A 25,024-nucleotide genomic window follows, 5' to 3' on the forward strand; every position below is an offset into this window, starting at 1 on the left:
GTGACGTCTTGCTCTCAGGAAAGCCATTCTTGCCCAGAATTTGGAAGCAAAATCTTCTGGGTACTCCTTACGGGCTGAAAGATGTTCCCCACCCCGACCCTACCCATATCTGTGGCCATTTCAGCATCCGCTATATGGAGGCAGAGGTAAGAGATGGGACAAGCTCAACTGGATTTGGGGGTCAGATAGACCTGGGTCCCAACGCCAGCTATGCTTGCTTCCTAGCTGGGGATTTGAGGCCAGGCATTTCTTGTTTTCTTTCTATCTCTCTCTCTTTCTTTCTCGCTCTCTTTTCTCTCTCTCTATCTCTCTCTCTTTCTTTTTTTTGAGACACAGTTTCTCTCTTGTCACCCAGGCTGGAGTGCAATGGCACAATCTCAGCTCACTGCAACCTCTGCCTCCCAGGTTCAAGCAATTCTTCTGCCTCAGCCTCCCAAGTAGCTGGGATTACAGGCACCCACAACCATGCCCAGCTAATTTTTGTATTTTTAGTAGAGACGGGGTTTCACCATGTTGATCAGGCTGGCCTCGACCTCCTGACCTCTGGTGATTCGCCCGCCTCGGCCTTCCAAAGTGCTGGGATTACAGGTGTGAGCCACAGCCCTGGTCAGCATTTACTGTTTTCTGAGTTGCTGTTTCCATCTGTCAAATGTGGACATTAATGCCCTTTCCATGAGATTTTGGTAACAGGTCTAGCTCAGAAGGACACTCAGACGATGTGAATTCCCTTCCCTTTTCCTGCAGTGTGAGGACCAGGACTGGCTTGCCCTCAGTGGTCACGGGGAAATCAAGCAATATCTTTTTTTTTTTCCTAAACAACTTTGATTTAAAAAATTAAAAAAATATATGGAATAATGCATGTCTACAATAGGTATATTAGTCAGCTTGGGCTGCCATAACAAAATATCACACCCCAGGTGGCTTGCACATCAGAAACTAAATGAAAGAAGTAGACCAAAAAAAAAAAAATCAGAAACTCATTTTCTCATAGTTGTGGAAGCTGCAAGTCCAAGATCAAGGTGCCAGCCGGGTTGGTTTCTGTTGAGGCCTCCCTTGCTGACTTGCAGACAGCAACCTTCTCACTGTGTCCTCACAGGGCCTTTCTTCTGTGAGCACTCCTGTGTCTCTTCCTCTTAGAAGAACAAGAGTCTTGTTGAACTAGGGCTTTGCCCTTATGACCTAATCTAACCTTTATTATGTCCTCAAAGGCCCTATTTTCATATATAACCACATTAGGGATTACTTCATCATATCAATTTTCGGATGCACAATTAAGTCCATAACAGAAGGAAAATCAGAAACTCCAATTAAGAAAAATAAACAACAGGCCAGGTGCAGTGGCTCATGCCTGTAATCCCAGCACTTTGGGAGGCCAAGAAGGGTGGGTCATTTGAGGTCAGGAGTTCAAGAACAGCCTGGCCAACATGGTGAAACTCTGTCTGTACTAAAAATACAAAAATTAGCCAGGTGTGGTGACACGTGCTTGTAATCCCAGCTACTTGGGAGACTGAGGCAGGAGAATTGCTTGAACCCAGGAGGTGGAGGTTGCAGTGAGCCGAGATTGTGCCACTGTACTCCAGGCTGGGTGACAGAGTAAGACTCCATTCAAAAAAAAAAAAAAAAAGAAAGAAAAATAAACAACAACAAAAAAGCCCACTCATGATCTCTTCTTACCCTTGTCTCCAATCTCAATATAACCACATGACTACTATTAAACTTTTATTGACTGCCCTTCTATAATTTATATGTCTTAAAAAATTGAATTGTACATACTATTTTGGTAACCTGCTTTTTTTCCTCTTTACACTTTAAAGATTGTAATAACCTAAGCTAAATAAAATTTTTAAAACACCTTACATAATCAATACCTGTTCTTAAAATTTAAACGTATCATGAAATCCTTCCTTATATTTAGTGGATATAAATTATTCCATGGCCAGGCATGATGACTCACACCTATAATCTCAACAATTTGGGACACCTAGATGGGCAGATTGCTTGAGCTCAGGAGTTCAAGACCAGCCTGGGCAACATGATGAAACCCCATCTCTATGAAAAGTACAAAAGTTAGCTGGGCATGGTGGCACAAGACTGTTGTCCCAGCTACTCAGGAGGCTGAAGTAGGAGGATCACCTGAGCTTGTGGAGGTCGAGGCTGTAGTGAGCCATGATTGCATCACTGCACTCCAGCCTGGGCAACAGAGTGAGACCCTGTCTCAATCAATTCATCCAACCATGTTATAGATATACTCTAATTTTTAAATCAAATCCCCTATTGTCTGGACACTTCAAAGTCCATTTTCTGTGGACTTAGTGTTCATTAGCTCTTGACTTTAGGCTACTAACATTCATATCCAGATGAGTGTCAGTTTCCCGATGTATATTATAAGGATAATAACAATATCTATCTCAATTACGATAACGTCTATAAAGTGCTTAGTACACTGTCTGACACCTGGAAACCCTCATGGCTGTTATTATGATTATTATAAATCTGTACAACCTTGTATACCTAGCCAATGGTTTCTATATGATAAATTCGTAAAAGGTAAGTATATTTGACAGATTTTTGTTAAATTTCACCAAATTTTCTTCCTGAGAGGCTAGGCAAATCCACAATCTGTTATCTGGAATGAATTTTTGAATTTGGCTTTTGTGGGATTTTAGAAAGGTAATGTAGTACTATACTATATATTATGTGAAATTCCCAGTGGGGGCTGGGGCAGCACCTCATAATCAAATACATTAATGTTTCTTTAGAGAGAGATAAATAAAGATCATAGTCTCATATCGGTTCAGTGCAGATGTTGCCACTAAATGAGTTTGTCTTAAACTTGTAACTTGTAGTTGAGATACAGAGAGAAAACCTTTGATTTTATAACTTTGGACTTTAAAATTGCAGTCAGGGAATTATTGACTTTCATAATTGGCAAGTTTAGTAGGCTGGAGCGGTAGGGTTACTTAAGATAGCAACTCAGTTATTTCATCCAGAGGCCATTTGCTTCCACCTCAGTACCCTGTCACTTGGTGTCCGCTTCATTCAAGTCTGGTTCCCCTCAAGAATGGCTGCTGGGAACAGTGGAGGCTACAGGCTTCCTGGCTGATGTCTAGCAGCCACATCCCATGGCCCGGCGCAGTGGCTCATGCCTGTAATCCCAGCACTTCGAGACTGAGGCAGGAGAAACACTTGAACCCAGGAGGCAGAGGTTGCAGTGAGTCAAGATCACACCTCTGCACTCTAACCTGGGCAACAGAGTGAGACTCTGTCTCAAAAAAAAAAAAAAAAAAAAAAGAGCAGACACATCCCACAAGCACTGCACAAAAACCTGAGCTTTGCATTAACAGGACCACCAGCGAAATGCTCTGGGCTGACTGGCTCACGTATTAGAAGCAATCACTGGAACAAGGGAGGATGGGATTAACCTGATTGGCTTTGACCACTGGGACAGGAGTCAAGGTAAGCCCCACCCCACTCCCTTGGCAGCAAGGCAGCAACATGATGGGGTGGGGTGAGGGGAGGTAGATGTATGTAGAATAGATGTTGGACAGATAACCACAGTGTCCACTGCAGATTTTAGTATGAATTGCTTGTTTCTAATTTTCACTACTACTTATTGATTTGTAGGAGCTCTTTATATATGATGAATATTATGCCTTGATATGGTTTGGCTGTGTCCCCACCCAATTCTCTTCTTGAATTGTAGCTCCCATAATCCCTACATGTTGTGGGAGGGACCTGGTGGGAGGTCATTGAATCATGGGGGTGGGTTTTCATGTGCTGTTCTCATGATAATGAATAAAGCTCATGAGATCTGATGGTTTTATAAAGGGCAGTTCCCCTGCACACACTCTCTTGCCTGCTGCCAAGAGAGTACATGTAAGACATGTCCTTGCTCCTCCTTCACCTTCCACCGTGATTGTGAGGCCTCCTCAGCCATTAAACCTCTTTTTCTTTGTAAATTATCCAGTCTCAGGTATTTCTTCATAGCAGTATGGAAATGGACTAATACATATTTTTATGTAAATTGTGAATATTTCTCCCAGTCTATTGCTTATCCTTTAACTTTATTTTATAATTTTCGTGGTACAAAATTTGTTAAGCTTTGTGTATCAAATCTGTCAGCCCTTCCCCTACTCTTTTAGTCCAAGCAGGATTTGAAGTGTTTTGGGGCAGAAGGGAAAATGATGGGGAGCAGCAGTGCCCTTCAAGACCTTGGAAATAATGTCACCTCTCGGAATTAAAATGACACCCAGTGAATGCGATTAGTGTTCTGGAAAAGAGAATTGAGAGACTGTGTAAAAGTGTGGAACGGAGACTTTAGGGTCACGGCAAACTTCCGTCAGGCTGAGCAGAGGTCATCACCAGGGGCAGGCCAGGGGGCATTCATTGATTGACTTGTTTATTTAATACTGGACACCTACTCTGTGTCAGGCTCTGGGCCGGGAGCTGAAGGCAGAGGTGAACATTACCAAGTCCTTACTCTTATGGAGCTTATATCCCTATCAGAGAGATAAATAATAACTGCATGGCAGGCCAGGTGTGGTGGCTCACATTTGTAATCCCAGCACTTTGTGAGGCCGAAGCAGGTGGATCCCTTGAGGTCAGGAGTTTGCGACCAGCCTGACCAACATGGAGAAACCCCATCTCTACTAAAAATACGAAATTAGCCAGGGGAGGTGGCGCACACCTGTAATCCCAGCTATTTGGGAGGCTGAGGCAGGAGAATCGTTTGATCCTGGGAGGCGGAGGTTGCAGTGAGCCGATATCAAGCCATTGCGCTCCAGCCTGGGTGACAAGAATGAAGCTCCATCTCAAAACAAACAAACAAAAAAACCCTGCATGCAGACCCCCTGTTGGTAAGTGCTATGGAGAAAAACAAAGTCATATAAAGGAGTGCTGGGTCAGAGTAGCTACCTCTTTTACATGGGCAGTCAGGAAAGGTTTAGCTAATTCTAAGGTGGCATTCACATGAGCAGAGATATGAAGGTGGTGAGGGAGAGAGCTTGGGGGAAAAAAAAGAAGAAGAGCATGGCAGGCAGTGGGAACAGCAAGTGAAGAGACCCTCAGCAAAGTTCGGGGCGGCACCCTCTGCCTCTAGGGAAGAGTCAGGAGGCCGATGGGCTGGGGCAGCAGGCAAGGGAGGGTGGAAAGAGATGGGGAGGTGTGATGGGGACCAGACAGGGCCAGATCAGGACCAGATGGGGCCAGATCGGGTAGCACCTTTAAGTCATTAGGACTTCAGCTTTCCTCTGTGTGAGATAAGACACCACTGGAGGATTGACTGTGAGTCACTAAACACCCCTGAGATCTTTGTATTAAACCCTGCCTGGAGAAAGACAGGAGACAGAGACAGTCAGTAAAAAAACTTGGAAAGGTGGACCCAGAGAGCCAGAGGTCAGCCATGTGTCCTAGCCATGTTCAGGGAGGAGAGACACTGGCTGGGAAATCCCAGAATGGGCCAACTGAACCATCCATCCCCACATCAAGGTGATAACAGTATCCACCTCATTGAGATAATGACAGTGTGGTGCTTAGCGAGGTATTGAGCACATGGAACATCCTCCTGGCTGTTTTATGTCATGATAACATATGATCATATGTGTAATCAGACATTTTTAGTATACAGTCTGCCAGTATAGCTCTGGGTGAGATGTTCCCCAGGCACCCCATCTCATTGTGCCCTGGGTTCACATTCAATGGCAACCACTTGGTGGCTGAGTCCATTACTTACGGAAGGAGGGGAGGAGTAGTCCCACCCTGTGAGGAATACATACTTCAGGCCTTTTCGGATTTCTGACACCCAAACTGGACAATAATTTCACCACTTAAAACTCTCTAGGGGGCCGGGCATGGTGGCTGACACCTGTAATCCCAGCACTTTGGGAGGCCGAGACAGGTGGATCACCTGAGGTCAGGAGTTCAAGACCAGCCTGGCCAACATGGTGAAACCCCATCTCTACTAAAAATACAAAATTAGCCAGGCATGGTGGAGCACGCCTGTAATCCCAGCTATTCGTAGGTTGAGGCAGGAGCATTGCTTGAACCCAGGAGGTGGAGGTTGCAGTGAATCGAGATGGCACAATTGCACTCCAGCCTGGGCGACAGAGCGAGACTCCATCTCAAAAACAAAACAAAACAAAAAACAAAAAACAAAACAAAACAAAACACTCTTCAGGGACTCCCCAGTGCCCTCGGCACAATGTGATGACTCCTGCCGGTGGCCTAAGTGGCCTGGCAGTACCATTCAGCCTCACGTCTCCACTTTGCCTCCAGCAGATGAGTGGGCATCAGCCCGTCAAGCACTCTACTCTTGTCCCACCTCTGGGCCTGTGTCTCTACCTGGAGCATGCATCCTTTCCACCTTCTTCTCCCCAGCTGGCTATGTCCCCCTCATCCCACAAGCCTCTGCTTCAAGTCCCTGAGCAGATGCTGATGATGACTGCCTGTATGCCCCACTCTTCCCACTCAATGCACATCAGCTGACCCCTAGCTGGCAACACCTATGTTTATTGCCCGAGGGCTTTCTGTGCCACTGGGACCCACTCTGCCAACTGCAGGGCAGGCCTGAAGTGCCAGGGAATTAAAACTTCTCTCAAGAAGCAGCCCTCAAACAAAGATTGACAGGACCTGGTGTATAAATACCCCAGCTCTCTCCCTCCTTGGGCAGGGTAATGCTGAGGAACTTCATGCAGCTCTCAGAATTTCCCTTTGGAATTAAGCCCTGGTCACCCACAGTAGTAACTTGATTGGCAATACACCTTCTTTGGCTGTCTTTCCTGTCTTCCCCACTTGCCTCCCAGGATGTCCTTTTTCTCCAAAGTTAATTATGTGCCCTTGAATACTTGTCTCAGGGTCTGCTTGGCAGGAACCCATACTGAAAGCCATTGCCTCTGAAAAGCCTTCCCTGGCATCACCAGTGCTTAGACGGGGGATCCAGATGTCCCCTTCTGGCTCTACCACACCCCTTTCCCATCCCAGTCACAGCACGTATCACACAGTCCTATCATTGTCCAGGTCCCTATGGAAACACAGATGATTCACTAGGAAAGAAGTTAAGTTGGCTTTTATTTGTTTGTTTGTTTTGAGACAGGGTCTTACTCCAGTTGCCCAAGCTGGAGTGCAGTAGCGCGATCTCAGCTCACTGCAATCCTCCCATCTCAGCCTCCTGAGTAGCTGGGACTACAGGTGCATGACACAACACCCGGCTAATATTTTGTATTTTTACTAGAGATGGGGTTTTGCCATGTTTCCCAGGCTGGTCTTGAACTCCTGGACTCGAAGAATCCACCCACCTCGGCCTCCAGAAGTGCTGGGATTACAGGTGTGAGCCACCACACCCAGCCTGGTTTTTAAACAGTTAAAGGAATGGTGAACTTCACTCATAATTAATGAAATTCACATAAAGAATGCCAGCTGACAAATGCAAACAAAAGGACAAAATTAGAAAATCACCATTTTCTAACGATAGTAACTGATTCAGTCAAGGACCATCAATGAATGAGGAACTGGACACCCACAAGGTGCTGGTCAGAAGAGGAGAAATGAATATTTACCTAGAGAGGAGTGGTCACCGCCTGAACCCCATGATCAAGCTTGGCATTATTAGTAGTAGGACAGTTAGACATCAAGTAAGGTGAAATGGAGCACATAGCACCACTCGTGAAATATAATTACTTTCTCATCCCCAGAATGTTCCACCTAAATCTAATCCATCCATTGGATCTAAATACTAGTTTTGGGGAAATGTAGGAGAGAGTACAGGAAGTTAAAGGACACCACAGTGAAGCAACGTGACAGATCCCAGAGAGGAACATTGTCCAAAGCAACTGGCCCAGTCTCTTCATGAGTCAATGCCATTGGGGGTCAAAAAAAAAAAAAAAAAGAGTGAGGACCATATTAGATTAAAATAGACTTAAGACTGCAGGAACAAAATCCATTACATGGTCCTTGATTGGATCCTGGTTGAAACTACCTGTAAAGACATTTCTGGCAAAACTGGAGAAATTTGAATATAAATATATTTTTTGAGACAGGGTCTCACTCTGTTGCCCAGGCTGGAGTGCAGTGGTATGATCTCAGCTCACTACAACGTCCATCTCCCAGGCTCAAACGATTCCCCCCGCCTCAACCTCCTGAGTAGCTGGGACTACAGGCACATGCTACCACGCCTGGCTAATTTTTGTATTTTTTGTAGAGATAGGGCTTCACCATATCACCCAGGGTGGCCTCAAACTCTTGGACTCAAGTGATACACCTGCCTCGGCCTCCCAATGTGCTGGGATTACAGGCATGAGCCACCATGCCTGGCCTTCATATTGCTAATTTCTTAATATGAAAATTGTATTTTATGTAAGAAAATGACCTATGTTAGATACAAATTATGTTGATACTTTATAAATATCTACTACTGATGTATTTAGTTGGAGACATATCATGATGCCTATAATTTATTTCAAAATACTTCACTCCCCAATTAAACACATATGGCAAAATTTTCACAATGCTTATATCTAGGTGATAGATATATGGATGTTCATTGAGTTATTTCATATGTTTGAAATTGTTTTGTAATAAGAAGAAAAAAATAAAAGCAAACTAAAGACATACCATTTTCTACCCATAGATTCACAAAGAAAAAGTTTTAAAATAGGCTGCGTTGGCAAGGGTGTAGGGAAATGGGCACTTTGGTACAACCTCTTTGAAGTGGTGTTTGGCAAAGCCATGCCCTTCAATCCAGCAATTCCGCTTCTAGGAATTTAGCATACAGAGTATATAGAAATATGGGCAAATATATATAAATAAGGATATTCACTGCAGCTTTATCTTTATTATAAAAGATTAGAAACAACATATATGTCCATCAATAGAAGTTGTTAAGTAAATTTTTTGTGGTCTATTCATGTAGTACAGAGTCCTACAAAGTATAGGGTAGACCTGTTGTGCTGATAGGAAACTCTTTCCAAGATGTCTTGCTAAGTGAACAAGCCGAAGAGCAGGCCAGTGTCTGTCTGTCTGTCTTATTGCTGTATCTCTGGTGCCTAGCAACGCACCTGGCACACAGTGGGTCCACAATTAATATTAGTTGAGGGAACGAACACACATCTGAGCATGACTGCTGTGAGTCAGGCTCCCTAAATGCCACCAGTTTCAAGACACTGATAGGGGCCAGACTTTCCACCGCCATCAAATTTCCATCCAACAGGATGGGCACTCCTGGTCCAACTGCTGGCATGCAAACCTGGGTGCCAGCTATTCTGGGTTTTCTTGAACCTGGAAATCCAGATGTTTGTGTGAAATTGCTCATTTTAAAATTTGTCAATAAAATAACACTGGGTCAGGCATAACAGAACATATCTGCAGGGTGGGTCCAAGCCAACACATTGTCAGTTTGCAACTTCTGCATTAGCGCATTTAATTTTTGCCACACTCCTGGAGGCAGTATGTTCAGTAACATAGCACTTGCTGCTATAACAGATACAAACCTCAGTGGCTTCAAACAATAGAAGTTTATTTTTCACTCATATAAAGTCCAGCTGGCAGCAGGTGTGGGGAGGAACAAGGAGTTTTATCAACCTTCCCTTGGGGCTTTCAAGTTCCTCCAGGCATTGATATTCAATAGGCAGATGGGAAGAGAGAGTGAAGAATCATGGGGATTTTATGGGCAGCAGCATTCCTCACTTCTGCCCACATTCATTGGCCACAAGTCAGTCATGTGGTCACCTCACCTCAATGCAAAGTGGAGCAGTCCCTGGTGAGTGGCAGCCACTTTCCAGCAACTACTGTGTCCTATGGACTGAGAACACAGATCTCTGGGTGACAGTGATCCATCTCTGCCTCATGCAGTTATCATCATCTCTATTTCACAGATGATGAGCCGAATCTCAGGGAGGGTAAGTACCTGTGAGAAGTCACACAGCCAGGAGCCCTATCTTACTGCCTCCAATCCAGGGATCTTTCCTCTAGCTCAGTGTTTCCCAGCTGTGTTAGACCATTCTCACATTGTGATAAAGAAATACCCGAGACTGGGTAATTTATAAAGAAAAGAGGTTTAACTGGGTAATTTATAAAGAAAAGAGGTTTAATTGGCTCGTGGTTCTGCAGGCTGTACAGGAAGCATGGCACTGGCACCTGCTTGGCTTCTGGTGAGGCCTCAGAAAGCTTCCAATCACGGTGGAAGGCAAAGGGGGAGCTAGCATATCACATGGTGAGAAAGGAAGCAAGACAGAGTAGGGGAAGATGTGCCACATACTTATTTATTTATTTATTTATTTTTGCTTTCTTAATCTGTTCCTGACCACATACTTTTAAACAACCAGATCTCACAAGAACTCACTGACTATTGCAAGGACAGCACCAAGCCAAGAGGGTTCCACCCCCATGATCCAATCACCTCCTACCAGGCCCCACCTCCAGCACTGGGGACTACATTTCAACATGAAATTTGGTGGAGACACAGATGCAAACAGTATCACCAACCTTGCATCTCATGAGAATCACCTATGGCACTTGTTAAACCTACAAGATTGTGACCCTGGGAGCATACAGGATTGAATTTTCCTTCAAGACATACCATGCCCTTTTTTGCAAAATTGAACAGTGAACAACATCAAAAATTTCACAAGAGTGACAAAAAAAGTATGCTGAACCAGGGAGGCTAATGTAGCAACTGAGACTTGATAGAAAATGTAGCTACAGGCTTTGTGGCAGCCAAGGCAAAAAGGGAAACCCAGGGACCACAGAGCATCTGTTATCTGGTAGAAGGAGGTTCACCGGTTCCTTATGAGCCAGGCTTACAGCCTGGGGGATGAGGTACCCAGGAGTCCTTAGCAGCATGATGGATGGGGGAGGGCGGTCGGGGGTGAGAGGGAGGACTGAGCTTATCTTCCTAGTACATCTATTTGCATCTGTTGTCCCAGGGTCTGCTTCTGTATTTCCTCAATGGTAAATAAATTAAAACACAGTATTTATAGTAACGGAAGTATAGGTGTATTAAGGAACTTTGCTGAAGTTCTTATGAATGTTTAGGGCAGACTTTGTGACAGCAAAGGCATTATGGGCTTTCTTTGGGCTCATCTGGTTGTGCCTTGGTAGAAGATGCAACCTTGAACAAATGACTTGACATTTCTGAGCCTCGCCTTCCTCATCCGTGAAAAATGATTATTGTGCTGATGAAATGAGATGATGCATGTAAGGGGCTCAGGTTGATAAATGGTTGCTGTGCCATTGTTTATATTCTTACCATATTATCATGACCTTATGGCTAGGAGCACAGACTCTGGAGCCAGACTGCCTGTGTTCACATCAGCTCCACCACCTACCAGCTCGATGACCTTGGGCAAGGTCACTTAGCCTCTCTGTGCCTCAGTTTCCTTCTCTGTAAAATGAAGCTAATAGGACTATTGTGAGAGCTAAATGGGCTGATAGTTGTAAAGCTCTTAGAACAGTGCCTGGGCATACAGTAAGTGCTATGTAAGTGTCTGTTAAATAAATCATAGTCTGTTCCCTCTGCCCTTCGAGGCCCTTCAGGGGAAAAGTTAGAAGATAACAGCTTCAAAGCGAGACAAGTAATTTCCAGACACTAATTTCTAAAGGAATAGATCTCTAGAATCCCAGTTAAGAAGTATTTGCCCCTTAGAAGACTGAGAGGCAGGAAGGCGTTGATGAGGGTGGAATCTTTGGCAGGTGCCTGGCCCAATACACTGAGCTGTTTGGGGGGCACGACCCACTTCCTCGGGCTCCTTCCACCCTTGCAGGGAGCCTGACACTGAGGGCTGGCGGCTTTTCTGGCGTGGGCCAGGGGGAGGAGGAGAAAGGAGCTCCCGGGATCCCCTCGCCCCCTCCCCCAACTGCCCGGTGAGTAATGACATTCACGGAGCGGGGAGGGAGGGAGGAGAGGGGCAGGCTCGGCGAGGCCATGTGATGCTGGGCGAGAGAGAGCCGCCGCGCCGGAGCCTCCTTCTTTCCTGCCTCTGATTCCGGGCTGTCATGGCGACCCCCAACAATCTGACCCCCACCAACTGCAGCTGGTGGCCCATCTCCGCGCTGGAGAGCGATGCGGCCAAGCCAGCGGAGGCCCCCGACGCTCCCGAGGCGGCCAGCCCCGCCCATTGGCCCAGGGAGAGCCTGGTTCTGTACCACTGGACCCAGTCCTTCAGCTCGCAGAAGGTAGAGCCGGGCCGGGAGCCGCCTGCGCCGGTGGCCAGGAAGCTTGGGGAGGGGAGCCCCAGGGCTTGAGGGATCTGAGGGCGGCGAAAGACTGGAGGGGGGAACCTGGGGTTTGGGGGTCCCGGAGGTCGGGGGACGCAAGGGTTCCTTCCAGGGCTGCTTACCTGGGAAGCGACAGGCCCTGTCTGGGCCCCAGGAACACAGTTCTCAATTTTAGGAGCATCCATTCTGCCTCTTTCCCTCCCAGAAACAGCCGGTCTGTTGGGGTGCGGGGCGGGTGGGGGGGCTGAGAAAAGAGACAAAGGCGAGGGGAAGGGAATGGGCACTGCTGGGAAGGCGGCTTGGTGGGGTGGGAGGTGCTGCTGCTGCGGGGAGGGAGAAGAAGCGCTTCTTGGGGTCCAGCCTCGGTAGCCCCCTCTCAGTCGCTCCCTGCACGCTGCCGTCCCGGACACTGCAGGCCCCCAGGTCACAGCTCCTCTGCCCCTCTGTCTGCGGGCCGCCTTCTGGCTAGGGCTTGGAGGGTCTGTCCCCAGTCGTCGCCCACCCCCCAGTCCGTGTCTTGAGCTGAGAAGGAAGGAGTTAAACCATCCCCTCACACCAGCTCGGCTCAGCCCATCAGGTCTGTTTTGCTCTTAAAGGCACAGAGTGGCCCCAGCCCCTAAAATGCTTCTAGGACCTAGGGGACCTGAGGGGCAGTTGGAAATCCAACTGGATTCTCAGGGTTCCCGCTTCCTGGGGGTAAGGCTGTGAACTGCACCCCTCAGACAGGGGCGCCTCTAGGGGCGCAATCTCCCACCCTGGGCGGTTGTCCCGTCTCTGGGCCACGGATTCAGCACCATGGCCAGGGCCCAGAGGCAGGTCCTGCAGGGGCCTAAGCGGCACCACTGCCTGACCTTCTGACTCCTCTTCTTCCTGGAAGATCCTTTTGTTCCATTCGTTCATTTTCCAGATGGAAAAACAGAATCCATGAAGAGAAAGGGCCTTGGAACTCAAAGACTTAGATTTGAGTCTTGGTCCAGGCTCATTTCATCATCTGGAAAGCGGGATAGTGATACAACAATAGCCACTTCCAATCCCAACCCCTTCTCAGGGTTGCTGATGTGGTTGTTGAAGAAGGGGTATAACTTAGGAACTTAGTGTTATAGACTGGGACTACTCAAACTTGAGCGTGCATTAGAATCCCTGGATGATCCTGGTTAAAACCCAGACTGCTGGATTCTACCCCAAGGATCCTGATTCAGTGGGTCTGGAATGGGGTCCAAGATGCTGCCTTTCCAACAAGCGACCAGGTGATGCTGATGAAGCTGGTCCACCAATCATATTGCCCACTGACTCACTGTGGAGCTGTGGACAGGTCCCTTTGCCTGTCCAAAGCCTCAGCTTTATAATCTGTAAAATGGGGTGAATGCAGTAACTTCCTCGGAGGGCTATTATGAGAGTGAAATGTGATATGATGCACAAAAAGTACTGATGATGGCAGTGCCTGGCGAGAGGTCAAGACTCTGTTGATAATGAGTGTTATGATTTTTTTTTTTTTGAGACAGAGTCTTGCTCTGTTGCCCAGGCTGGAGGGCAGTGGCATGATTTTGGCTCACTGCAACTTCCGCCTCCTGGGTTCAAGTGATTCTCCTGTCTCAGCCTCCTGAGTAGCTGGGACTACAGGCATATGCCACCACACCCGGCTAACTTTTTTATATTTTTGGTAGAGACAGGGTTTCACCATGTTTGCCAGGCTTGTCTCAAACTCCTGATCTCAAGTGATCCACTCACTTTGGCCTCCCAAAGTGCTAGTGTTACAGGTGTGAGCCACCAGGAGCGCCGTTATGATGTTATTAAGGCACTAGGTAAAGGAGGGGCCAGAGTTAATCAAGGTCATACTGGAGTCATCCACAAATTCTGCACATGCTTGCACGTGCCAGGTCTCAATCAAGGAGCCTGGGGATGGGGGCTTTGGAGATGAATCAGACTGCCCTTCAGAGTCTAGAACCTCCTCCCCCCTAGAACCTCAGGAAGTGGGCCCCAGCGGCTGGGACCAGACAGGGGGCAGGGAGGTGGCATCTCCCACAACCATATCATGAGGGAGCCTCCTGTTCTTTGCCTCATGAAATATTTCCTATGTAGCGTGAGCTCAGGGCTGAGGTGGCCCCTGAGTCAGGATGAGACCATCTGCTGCAGCCCCACTTTTGACCAAGTCTCTGGCCAAGCTAACCTGGGCATCCTTCTGTCTCCCATACCAGGGCCTTCCCCCTACCCAGGGGCCCACGGTAGATTCTAGAAGCAGTGTAGCTTGGCAGAAAGGGCATGGGCTCTGCAGTCATATAGTCCTGGGTTCTATTCTCGTCGTGGCTACTTACTGGCTGAGTGACCTTGGACAAGTCACTTTACCTCTCTGTGCCTCAATGTCCCTATCTGGAAAAGGGGATTTTACATCCTACCCTGCAGAATTCCTTTAGAAGACATAGGCATATGTTAACTTCCTGGCATGTAGTAGGAGCTTAGCAGATGAGTTTTCTTCCTTCTCTCCAATCCTGAAGAGCCTTAATTATATAAAGAGGGCAGTCCCCCATTGTCAAGCATCTAAATAGCCTGTCTTTAATGGCACATGAAATACGAATGGAAAAAAATAGTCCACCTCTAGGAGTGATGGTGGCTCCATTGGGCATTTGGAGATCATTCCAGACCCAGAGGGCAACAGGACAGTGTGTGGGTCCAGGGCCCAGGCTCTATGACCAGACTGCCTGGGCTTCCATCTCAGCTCTACCACTGACCAGCTGGGTAATCCCGTGCAAGCTGCTTAACCTCTCATGCCCTAGTTATATCCACACCTGTAAATTGAGAATATTAATGGTGCCTCCCCAACAGGGTCGTTGTAAGGATTCAGCAAATGTATCCATGTCAATCACCTAGAATAGCACGTGGCACATAGAAAGTGCTCAGTTAAGTGCTGGGTGCTGTTATAAAGGCATGGATTTTGGAATCAGCCAGACATGCGGTCAAACCCCAACTCTGCCATTCCCAGCTATGTGACTTTGTACAAGTGTCTTCTTTGCCTGTCTAAGTCAGCTTTCTCATATATTTGGGGGAGAGGGTTGAGGAGATTGAGTGATATCATGCATGTTCACACACTTAGCACAATGCCTTAAACAATTGCCTGTTAAGACTGAGCTTTCAAGCACTATCATAGGTCATTGTTTGGGGCCACAGGGTTTGAAGGAGGCTCTAAATGCCTAAGGTCAATGTTAGGATGCTTCTGAGGCTGTTCCTGCCCCCAGCCTCCTCCTCCTTTGTGGGGAAGAATGAGGCCAGGAGGGGCAAAAAAGCATAGAGTCAGGAGACCAAGGTTCTAGTGCTGCCAGTCCCACTAACTGGCTGTGTGACCTGACCCTCTCTGGTCCTCAGTTTTCTCAGCAAGGAAATGAACCAGATGTTTGATACAACGTGCCTCTCTCCTCCTTCACCAGGCAGGAAGAACTGCCCTACCTCTCGGTGCCCCTTGACTTTGGGGCATCCATCTGTCCTCACAACTGCCCCTTTTCAAAAACCAAGACTGCTACTTCCTAGCTGTGTGACTGGGCAAGTTACTTACAATCTCTGTGCCTGCTTCCTTTTCTTAAAAGTGAGGGTACTGGGAGGTACTAGTACCAATTTCATTGGAATTCATAGGGATTAAGATCTAATGCATGTAAAGCTCTACAATAGTGCCTGGCACAGAGGAGGTGATAATAAGAGTTGGCTGTTGTTACTGCTGTTATTTCCACCAGAGTGAGTCTCTGAGGGTCGTCTCTGGCTCCCTGCAGCAAGCCTGGTTCATGGTTCCCTTACTGCCTCCTCTCAGGGTCTGCCCTGTCTTGGATGTACCTCTGGAGGGCCCCTGGCCCAGCCTTCAGATCCCAGGGGCAAGAGACCCAAGTCTGGGGCCTGCCAGAGGCCAGTTCAGACACCCAGGCATGGCAGGAGAGAAGCAAGGGGGTGAAGGATGAGTTCTGTTTCCCACCCTGCCCTTGCCTTTCAAACCCTTAGGGCTGACCCTCCAACTTGTCCATGCTGCACTTGACCGTGTACCGCCTCCCTTCACCTAAGAGGAGCCCCAGAGAGGAGAGCTGATGGGGGCAGCAACGAGATGCATCTCCCTGCTTCTCTGCTCAGAAGCCTGCAGTGGCTCCCCAGGTCCCTCAGGAAAACTCCAGAGTCCTCTCAATGGCCTCAGGCCCTCCTGCAGGGTCCTAACCTTGCTTGAGTCAAGACCTAAGTTGGGGGAAGCGTATGGGCCCTTCTCAGAATAATGTTTTTAATTGAATAAAATAAAATGTATAGGATTTTTAGATTAGAACGAAAACCAATCGTATTGAAGTACGGCGTTATATAATAATATTTATGTTTCTTTATTAACCCCTTATATAACACGGTCTGGTGGCCGGTCTCATAACAACTGTCATTTTGGAGTCGTGATGAGTGCGCATGATATTTTGAGACAACTGCAACAACTGTGAAGTGATGAAAATATCTGATTCCTAGTGGTGACAATATTGCAGGCACTGCTAAACGCTACCCTACTTTATCGCCTACATTCATAATTGAAGAAAATGCTAACTGTCAGTTTGAGATTACTGAAAATAAACATGTAATTTTCCCATCCTAGTTCAAGGAGCCCCTGAATTAATTCATGGACCCCTTGGCCTGGGAGTGTGGATTAAAAGATCCTGTGCACAACCCGGCCAGGCGTGGTGGCTCACACCTGTAATCCCAGCACTGTGGGAGGCCAAGGTGGGTGGATCACCTGAGGTCAGGAGTTTGAGACCAGTCTGGCCAACAGGTGAAACCCTGTCTCTCCTAAAAATACAGGCTGGGCGTGGTGGCTCGCGCCTGTAATCCCAGCACTTTGGGAGGCCAAGGCAGGCGGATCACCTGAAGTTAGGAGGTTGAGACCAGCCTGACCAACATGGTGAAATCCTGTCTCTACTAAAAATACAAAAATTAGCTGGGCGTGGTGGTGTGCACCTGTGATCCCAGCTACTCGGGAGGCTGAGACAAGAGAATCGCTTGAACCTGGGAGGCGGAGGTTGCAGTCAGCCGAGATTGCACCACTGCACTCCAGCTTGGGTAACAAGAGCGAAACTCCAGCTCAAAACAAACAAACAAACAAAAAACAAAAGTTAGCTAGGCATGGTGGTGCATGCCTGTAGTCCCAGCTACTTGGGAGGCTGAGGCAGGAAAATCGATTGAATCCAGGAGATGGAGGTTGCAGTGAGCTGAGATTGCACCATTGAACTCCAGCCTGGACAACTGAGTGAGACCCTGTCTCAAAAAAAAAAAAAAAATCCTATGCACAACCCTTTCTGCTCCTACCCTCCTCGTCTATTCCTGACTGCTCTGCTCCAGACACACTGGCTTCCTTGCTGTCTTTTGAGTATGTCCAACATGCTTAGAGCCTTAGCACTGGCTGTTCCCTCTGACTGAAGCTCTCTTCCCCAGGTCCCTGTGTGGACCACTTCCTCACTTCTTTCAAGCCTTTGCTCAAGGGCCACCTTCTCGAGAGGCCTGCCCTAATAGACCACCTTAATTAAAATTGCTACCTTTATCCCTGACACCATGGTACCCCAATTCCCCTTCCCTGCTCTATTTTCTCTTTTTTTGGACGCATTCACCGTCTTTTGACAGACCAAATTGCTTACCATCTGCCTGCCCCCACGGACATGTCAGTTCCCTGAGGGCAGGGATCATTGTTTTGTTCACTGCTAAGTTTCCAACAAGACCTGGCACATAGTAGGCACTCAATAAACAAGTGGTGAAAAGTGATGGATTTGCAAGCTGTAAGGTGTTATGTTAAAAAGCCATTTGACTCTGTAAATCTAAAACTGCTCTAAAAATAAGGCCTACTAATTTTTTTAAAAAAAGAATTTGAAATAAACTGAGGTCAGAGATGCTAAGTGTTTTATACAAAGTCACACCGCAACTAAATGACTAGGCAGAGACACCAACCCAGCCCATCACATAAACAAGGGCCTGGGTGAGGAGAGGCAGTGCCTGACCCATGACAATGCGGCACCGTGGGTGATTTTCAGGCACCAACAGGGAAGTTCGTTTACCTAGAGATGGTTGATGTCTGATCACACTAAGTGGTGACCACCTAGGTCTGGTCCAGCCTTCAGGGAGCAGAGATGGCAGATGGCCTTGGTAGCTGAATGCCCTTCCCTTAGGCTTGGCTTCCTCTCTGGGTCCCCCTCCTCCACAGGGTGACACATGGCTCTGGCCTGTAGCTCAGCTAAAGGTGAAAGTCTCCTTGGCCGCCTGCCAGGGTGACCCCAAAGCAGCTCCAAGCAGGATTATCATGCCTCTAAAGATATAGTCCCCTCCCCAAATAGCAGCCCTGATACTTTCATGGGAGACCCAGGGTAGAGCATGGGAGCGGCCCCTGGAGGCAGGTGCCCTGCCAAGATGGAAGGCCAACTGTCTGGCCCTACCAAGGGCAAAGGCCTGGTTTGGACTCTGTTTCCACCCATTCAGAGGTCCCAGCTTGGCCTAGAGGATGGAGGGCCAGGTAAAGACAAGAGAAGGGGGCTTTCTGCTCCAGCCAAACTCCAGTCTCCACTACTCTGGGCTTCTCCAGGGCACAGGCCGCCATGAGCTCAAATATACACATGCATACCTGCTCCCACGCATGCACACTCACACTGACACTGGAACACACACGGCACACACTCACATGTGCACACATGTGCACTCTCACATCCACACTCACACAGTCCTTGAATACTCACACTTACTCATACACTCTTCCATGCACACCCACACTCACACACACGCAGACACGCAAACACATTTGCTCACTCATACACACGCACTCACACACTCAGACCCAAACAGATGCTGCCCCCAGGCTGCTCACTCTCTGCAACAGTTTTTCCCCCTCTCTCAGACAGAACGAGAAGCTCCCTCCCACTGCCGAGGAGGGAAGCAGAGCCAGCCCTGTCTCCTGCCTCCTGCAAGGTTGTGAATGTAGTAGTGTCAGCTTGCAGCAGGGATGCGGGGCACTCTGTGAACACTGAATCCAGCCCCCTTGTTTTGCTGATGAGAAAAAGGAGGCTCAGAAAGGGGCAGTGATAGCTCTAAGGTCACACAGCATTGCTATGGCAGATCCAAGATGAGGACTTGAGTCCCTGCCTCCTAGCCCAGGGTCTCTACCTGCACCATGCGCCCCACCTATAGGACCTGCTCTTGGCTAATGGAGCAAATAAGTCTGTGAATGAATGTTGGGTGTTTCAGGGCAAGTTACCCTTCCCTTCCCATGATCCACCAAACAGGAGGAGGTGTTTATGTTCACTGTGAGGGTGGGGCATGAAGTACTCTAGGACACACCAGGGTGTGTGCGTGGTGTGTGTGTGTAATAAGTGATGCTAGAACTCATGTATTAACCTTCTGTGCTGGGGCTGTCTCCACAACAGCCCATTTCAACCTCACACTTGCATTCCTCACTTCACAGAAGCTAGAAATCAGAGAGAGCAAGTGACTTGTTCAAGGTCACACAGCAAATAAGCAGTAGAGCTAGGCTTCTAAGTCAAAGTCTGTCTGCCTCCAAAACCTGCCCTCATACCAGCAGCTAAGACACATTACCCCTACTGTGTTCCAGGCACCATTCCACAGGGACTAAGGAATTTCATCCTCACAGCGGGCCTCCGAGGCAATTACTATAGGACTCCCACTGGATAAGAGGGGAAACTGAGGCACAAAGAAGTAAAGCTGCCCAGGCATGGTGGCTCACGCCTATAATCTCAGCACTTTGGGAGGTCAAGACAGGTGGATCGCTTGAGGTCAGGAGTTCAAGACCAGCCTAGCCAATATGGTGAAACCCCATCTCTACTAAAAATACAAAAATTAGCCAAGCGTGGTGGCATGCTCCTGTAATCCCAGCTACTCGGGAGGCTGAGGTAGGAGAATCGCTTGAACGCAGGAGGCGGAGGTTGCAGTGAGCCGAGATCGCACCACTGCACTCCAGCCTGAGCAACAGAGCGAGACTCTGTCTCAAAAAAAAAAAAAAGTAAAGCTACTTGTAAAGCCAAGTCATCCAGCAAATCAGTGTAAAGCTGGGATTTGAAACAACACCGTTCAGGTTCTGCCCATGACACTGCATTGCCTCTTCTGGATGCTTAACTTGTCCCAGGAGCCACCATCTCAGCTGTGGGTGGAGACATTGATGCTCAAGGGGAATGGGCCTTTCCTCTTTTGGGGATACCCTCCCTCTCCCCTGGACCAGAGTGGAAGGTGGGGAGGGAAGCATAAGAATGGGGCCACTTGCCATCTTGCCAGGGGATCTTGGACAAGCCCATCCTTCCTTCTGAGTCTCAGTCCACAGGCAGGGGGCAATAGGACTAGGTGATCTCTAACCATCTTCTAGCTTAGAAATATTGGGCTGGGTCAGGAGCATGCCCCAGCCTCAAGGCTCTCTGGCAGCTTCTACCAGCTCAAATGTGTGTCTGGGAGCCCCTAGAAACATAAAGAAAGACTCAGGAAGGTGCAGGCCCAGAACTCCCTGGAAGGAGCCCTCAGGGCAGAGAGCACTGGTTTGGGAGTCAAGAACCTTGCTTCCAGTTTTAAGTCTGCTGCTGAATTGCTGTGTGACTTTGGGTAGATTACTTGCCATCTCTGGGCTTTAGTTTTCTCATCAAGAAAAATAGGGAGATACTGTTCTACCCTCCTCTAGGGGCTGTTGTGAGTTTCCAACCAGGCAACCAGATGAGGTGTTTGGGGGAAATAAAGGGCTCGACTAATGTTGGCAAGTTACTTTTCCCCTCACTTAGTACCCCAAATAATTTGAGAAATTTAGCTGTTGATTATGATAATAATAAGAGTTTCTGACCAGGCACGGTGGCTAACATCTGTAATCCCAGCAGTTTGGGAGGCCGAGGTGGCCAGAGCACCTGAGGTCAGGAGTTGAAGACCAGCCTGACCAACATGGCAAAACCCTGTCTCTACTAAAAATACAAAAATTAGCTGGGTGTAGTGGTGACAGCCTGTAGTCGGGAGGCTGAGGCAGGAGAATCGCTTGAGTCCAGGAGGCAGAGGTTGCAGAGAGCTGAGATTGCACCACTGCACTCCAGCCTGGGCGATAGAGCGAGACTCTGTCTTAAAAAAAAGGAAAAAAAAAAAAGTTTCTGTGAATTTCCTGGCCAGATCTACTCCTAGGGGCCAGGCTGAGTGCTCAACTGTGATAACGACGATCACAAATTGAGTGCCAATAATTTGTCCCAGACACTGGGTTGGTACTGTTAATACTATCATTTTTAAAATAAGAAAACTGAGGCCCAGAAAGTTTAAGGACTGCCCACACTCACACAGCCAGGAATCCTATCCCAGATGTGTCCAGCTGTCAAATCCAGCCCCTTAGCCACCAGGCAGCACTGCCCTTTGTCCCCCAAGCAGAACTGCGCTCCTCCCTCCACCAGGCACATGCCCCTGGGAGATATCCCCCCAAACCCAGGTGCCCAAGAATGGGCTGAAAGCAATCGTGTCCCCTCCTGTGTGTGACCTCTGACCTCCCTCCCCACACACCCCCGCCCCACCTGGGCAGAGTGTCCCCTGTGTCCGCCCGCCTTCCCCGCTCTGACCCTGGCGCCTGCAGGTGCGGCTGGTGATCGCCGAGAAGGGCCTGGTGTGCGAGGAGCGGGACGTGAGCCTGCCACAGAGCGAGCACAAGGAGCCTTGGTTCATGCGGCTCAACCTGGGCGAGGAGGTGCCCGTCATCATCCACCGCGACAACATCATCAGTGACTATGACCAGATCATTGACTATGTGGAGCGCACCTTCACAGGAGGTATGGCTGCCTCCCCACCCAGGGGCCCACTCCATACCACAGATCCTCAGGGGCCCCCACAGGCTCAGACGGGGTCCCAGAACTTTGGGAAGTCTGGGAAATTCACTGGAGCCATGGGCAAGGCCCAGTCTCCCCAAAAAGGAGCCACAGAGCCACAGGCAGGGTTCAGATGCCCCCAGAGCCCCAGAGCCACAGGCATAGCTACTGATCCATACAGAGACCTCCCCTCCCCTGGTACTGTAAGGGCATGACCCAGACACCCCCCCACCAGGAGCAGTGGGGCTATAGCCCTTTCCCCCGAGCTCTGGAGTCACAGGCATGGCCCCTTCAGCATGAGTGGCCCCAGACCACCCTCTAGGTCCCCACAGACAGGGTCCAGATCTCCCAGGGGTTACAGGGCAAGGACAGGGCCCAGCTCCCTCTGGAACATAGATTCCCTAGGACCCCATAGGAACCTGAAGACATGTTCCCAGACGCCCCAGAACCCTGAGACAGGGGAGGACCCAGACACCCCAGAGCCCTGAGACAGGGGACGGCCCAGACACCCCAGAACCCCGAGACAGGGGAGGGCCCAGACACCCCAGAACCCTGAGACAGGGGAGGGCCCAGATACCCCAGAACCCCATGGACAGGGGAGAGCCCAGACACCCCAAAACCCCACAGGCAGAGGAGGGTCCAGGTACCCCAGAACCTCGCAGAGACCCCGTCCTCTCCCCTCTTAGGCCCTCCTCAGGCTCAGGAACTTACTGCCCATTGCATAGGTTCAGACACCCAGTGGGAGGGCATCAGGGCCCAGACATGTACTGTTTTAAAAGAATGTGAGTTGGTTGCCAACATTTAAAAGTCAAGGGGACCCAAGCATTGAGCACCCAGGTTGCAGCTTCTCTTGAATCCCGCAACACTGGGCCTAGGACCCCGCCTGGCAGCAAGTCTGGAGCTGAGAGGAGCTAACCCTCGGGGACAGCTTGGCAGAGCCCAGTGAGGAGAGATGGCCGGGCCACCACTAGAATCCCCTGTCCGCCAGCAGCCAAGCCCGAGCATGGGGGTGCCCAGGGCCTCTGGGCAGAGACATCTTGGGGCTCAGGGATGCCGGGGGCAGGTGGCCGGGGCAGGTGCCCCTCTGGCTTCCCTGCCCAGCCCCTGGTGGTGCCCACAGAGCACGTGGTGGCCCTGATGCCCGAGGTGGGCAGCCTGCAGCACGCACGGGTGCTGCAGTACCGGGAGCTGCTGGACGCGCTGCCCATGGATGCCTACACGCATGGCTGCATCCTGCATCCCGAGCTCACCACCGACTCCATGATCCCCAAGTACGCCACGGCCGAGATCCGCAGTGAGTGCCGGGGCGGCGAGACAGCCCCTCTGCTTTCCCCCTTTGCGCCGCTCCTTTCTTCCAAAGGATGTCCTCCCTCTCCTGGGCCTCTCTCTGTCCTCCCCTTCCTCCTCCTTCTCTCCCTCTTGCATTCTCCATTTGTCCCCGCCTCTCTCTGAGTGCTCGGGGTTGGTTTCTCACTCTGCTGGTCTCTCTCTCTCTCTCTTGCTCTTTCTCTCTGTTCCTCTTGCTTGCCATCCCCTTCACCTCCGACTTCCCGGCCTTCCATCTCATTCACCCAGTTTCTAACAGAATATGTCTCTCTCCCTCTCTGCCAGTCTCGCTCCCATCCCCCTCCCCTGCCCCCTACTCTTGTCCTGCCCCCCCCATACAGAGACTATGGGGCTGTCTGTCCCCACAGGGTTTGTTCTCCCCGCACGAGTTTCAGCCTTAGACAGTCAGGGCTGTGCTTCGTGGCCAAGGGCTCTGAGTGACCTCAGGGTTAGGATTACCAAGGAAGACTACCCAGATGTGGCAAGGCCCCCAGTGAGGTCTCAGATTGAAGGTTACCCATGAGCATGTCCTGTCCTAATGGCCAGCCTGGACATGCTCACAGCCTACTTCATCCTTTTGTATCTGACACCCAGTGAATGGGTGTTGGATTAAATCAGATAATCCCTCAGCAGCTGTTTACAGACTACGATCTAGGCTTTGAACAAACACCATGGGGTCCTACAGCCAAAAGACACCTGAAGATTCTTAGTAGATAATAGGTGCTCAGTGAATGGTCATGTCGTCCCCCTCAAAGGAACGTGGCTAATGTTCAAAGGCAGGGTTGGGGCAGTGTTAGGTTGTAGAACTCAACCCTGTCCCTTGAGAACCATTGTCATTGAACAAGACTCAGAATTTTTTTTTTTTTTTTTTGTGAGACAGGGTCTCCCTCTGTCATCCAGGCTGGAGTGTAGTGGTGCAATCTTGACTCACTGCAACCTCCTCTGCCCAGTCTCAAGCGATTCTCCCACCTCAGCCTCCCAAGTAGCTGGGACCCCAGGCACATGCTGCCATGCCTGGCTAATTTTTTGTATTTTTGGTAGAGATGAGGTTTTGCCATATTGCCCAGGCTGGTCTTGAACTCCTGACCTCAGGTGATCTGCCTGCCTCAGCCTCTCAAAGCGCTGGGATTATAGGCATGAGCCACCATATGTGTCCAAGACTCAGGATTTACCTGTACATCCGGCTCCCAGCAACAGCCCCCTCAACAACATTTATGAGACCCTGGGCAGGGGACTGGGGACAAACAGGAATAGACACAGCTTCTGCCATCCCAGGGTCAAGTTCCATGGAAGGAAAGACAAGTCACCAGGCAATTACAGTGCAGAACTAAGTGAGTTTGAATGCGCTCTCAGGAGGGCGGCCTGGTACTCTATGTCAAACATGAGAAAGCCCACATCTTGGAGATTACCCTGCAGTTACACTTGAACATATGCACCAAGAAGTATGAACAAAGGTATTCACTGCAGCATAGTTGGCAAGAGCAAGAATATCGCTGGAAATTACCCAGCTGTCATGAATTGGGAACTGGGTAAATAAGTTATGGGTACTTCCATACAACGGAATACTGTGCAGATATTTTTAAAAATTAATAGGTGTATGGAATGCTTCCAAGATATATTAGTGAGTGGAAAAAAGTGAAGGGCAAAAAAAAAAAAAAAACATCTAGTGTGCTCTCATTAGTACTCAG

General features: G+C 49.1%; 2 protein-coding genes across 8 annotated transcripts in view; one reads left to right on the forward strand and one right to left on the reverse strand.

The window, feature by feature from the left end:
* Positions 1-13,441, reverse strand: part of OSER1 (oxidative stress responsive serine rich 1) — a 53,570-nt gene extending 40,129 nt beyond the window's left edge. Inside the window, exon 1 of one of the 3 annotated variants that reach the window (XM_034947232.3) lies at positions 12,330-13,441. The gene's annotated coding sequence lies outside the window, so the exon portion shown is untranslated. The remainder of the gene's footprint in view (positions 1-12,329) is intronic. The other 2 variants (XM_055104927.1, XM_055104929.2) reach the window with 2 other exon arrangements.
* The window catches only part of GDAP1L1 (ganglioside induced differentiation associated protein 1 like 1), a 69,375-nt gene that overhangs the window by 25,701 nt on the left and 18,650 nt on the right, over positions 1-25,024 (forward strand). Inside the window, exons 2-5 of one of the 5 annotated variants that reach the window (XM_034947231.2) lie at positions 3,345-3,456; positions 11,754-11,853; positions 21,782-21,974; positions 23,131-23,304. In XM_034947231.2, the coding sequence (XP_034803122.2) occupies positions 21,869-21,974; positions 23,131-23,304 (280 nt within the window). In that variant the 5' untranslated portion in view covers positions 3,345-3,456; positions 11,754-11,853; positions 21,782-21,868. Of the gene's footprint in view, positions 1-3,344; positions 3,457-11,748; positions 11,854-11,897; positions 12,166-21,730; positions 21,975-23,130; positions 23,305-25,024 lie in introns of those variants that run through there. The other 4 variants (XM_055104926.1, XM_057300902.1, XM_003825919.5 and 1 more) reach the window with 4 other exon arrangements.

This window comes from Pan paniscus, chromosome 21, assembly GCF_029289425.2.
Source record: "Pan paniscus chromosome 21, NHGRI_mPanPan1-v2.0_pri, whole genome shotgun sequence".
Classification (NCBI taxonomy): domain Eukaryota; kingdom Metazoa; phylum Chordata; class Mammalia; order Primates; family Hominidae; genus Pan; species Pan paniscus.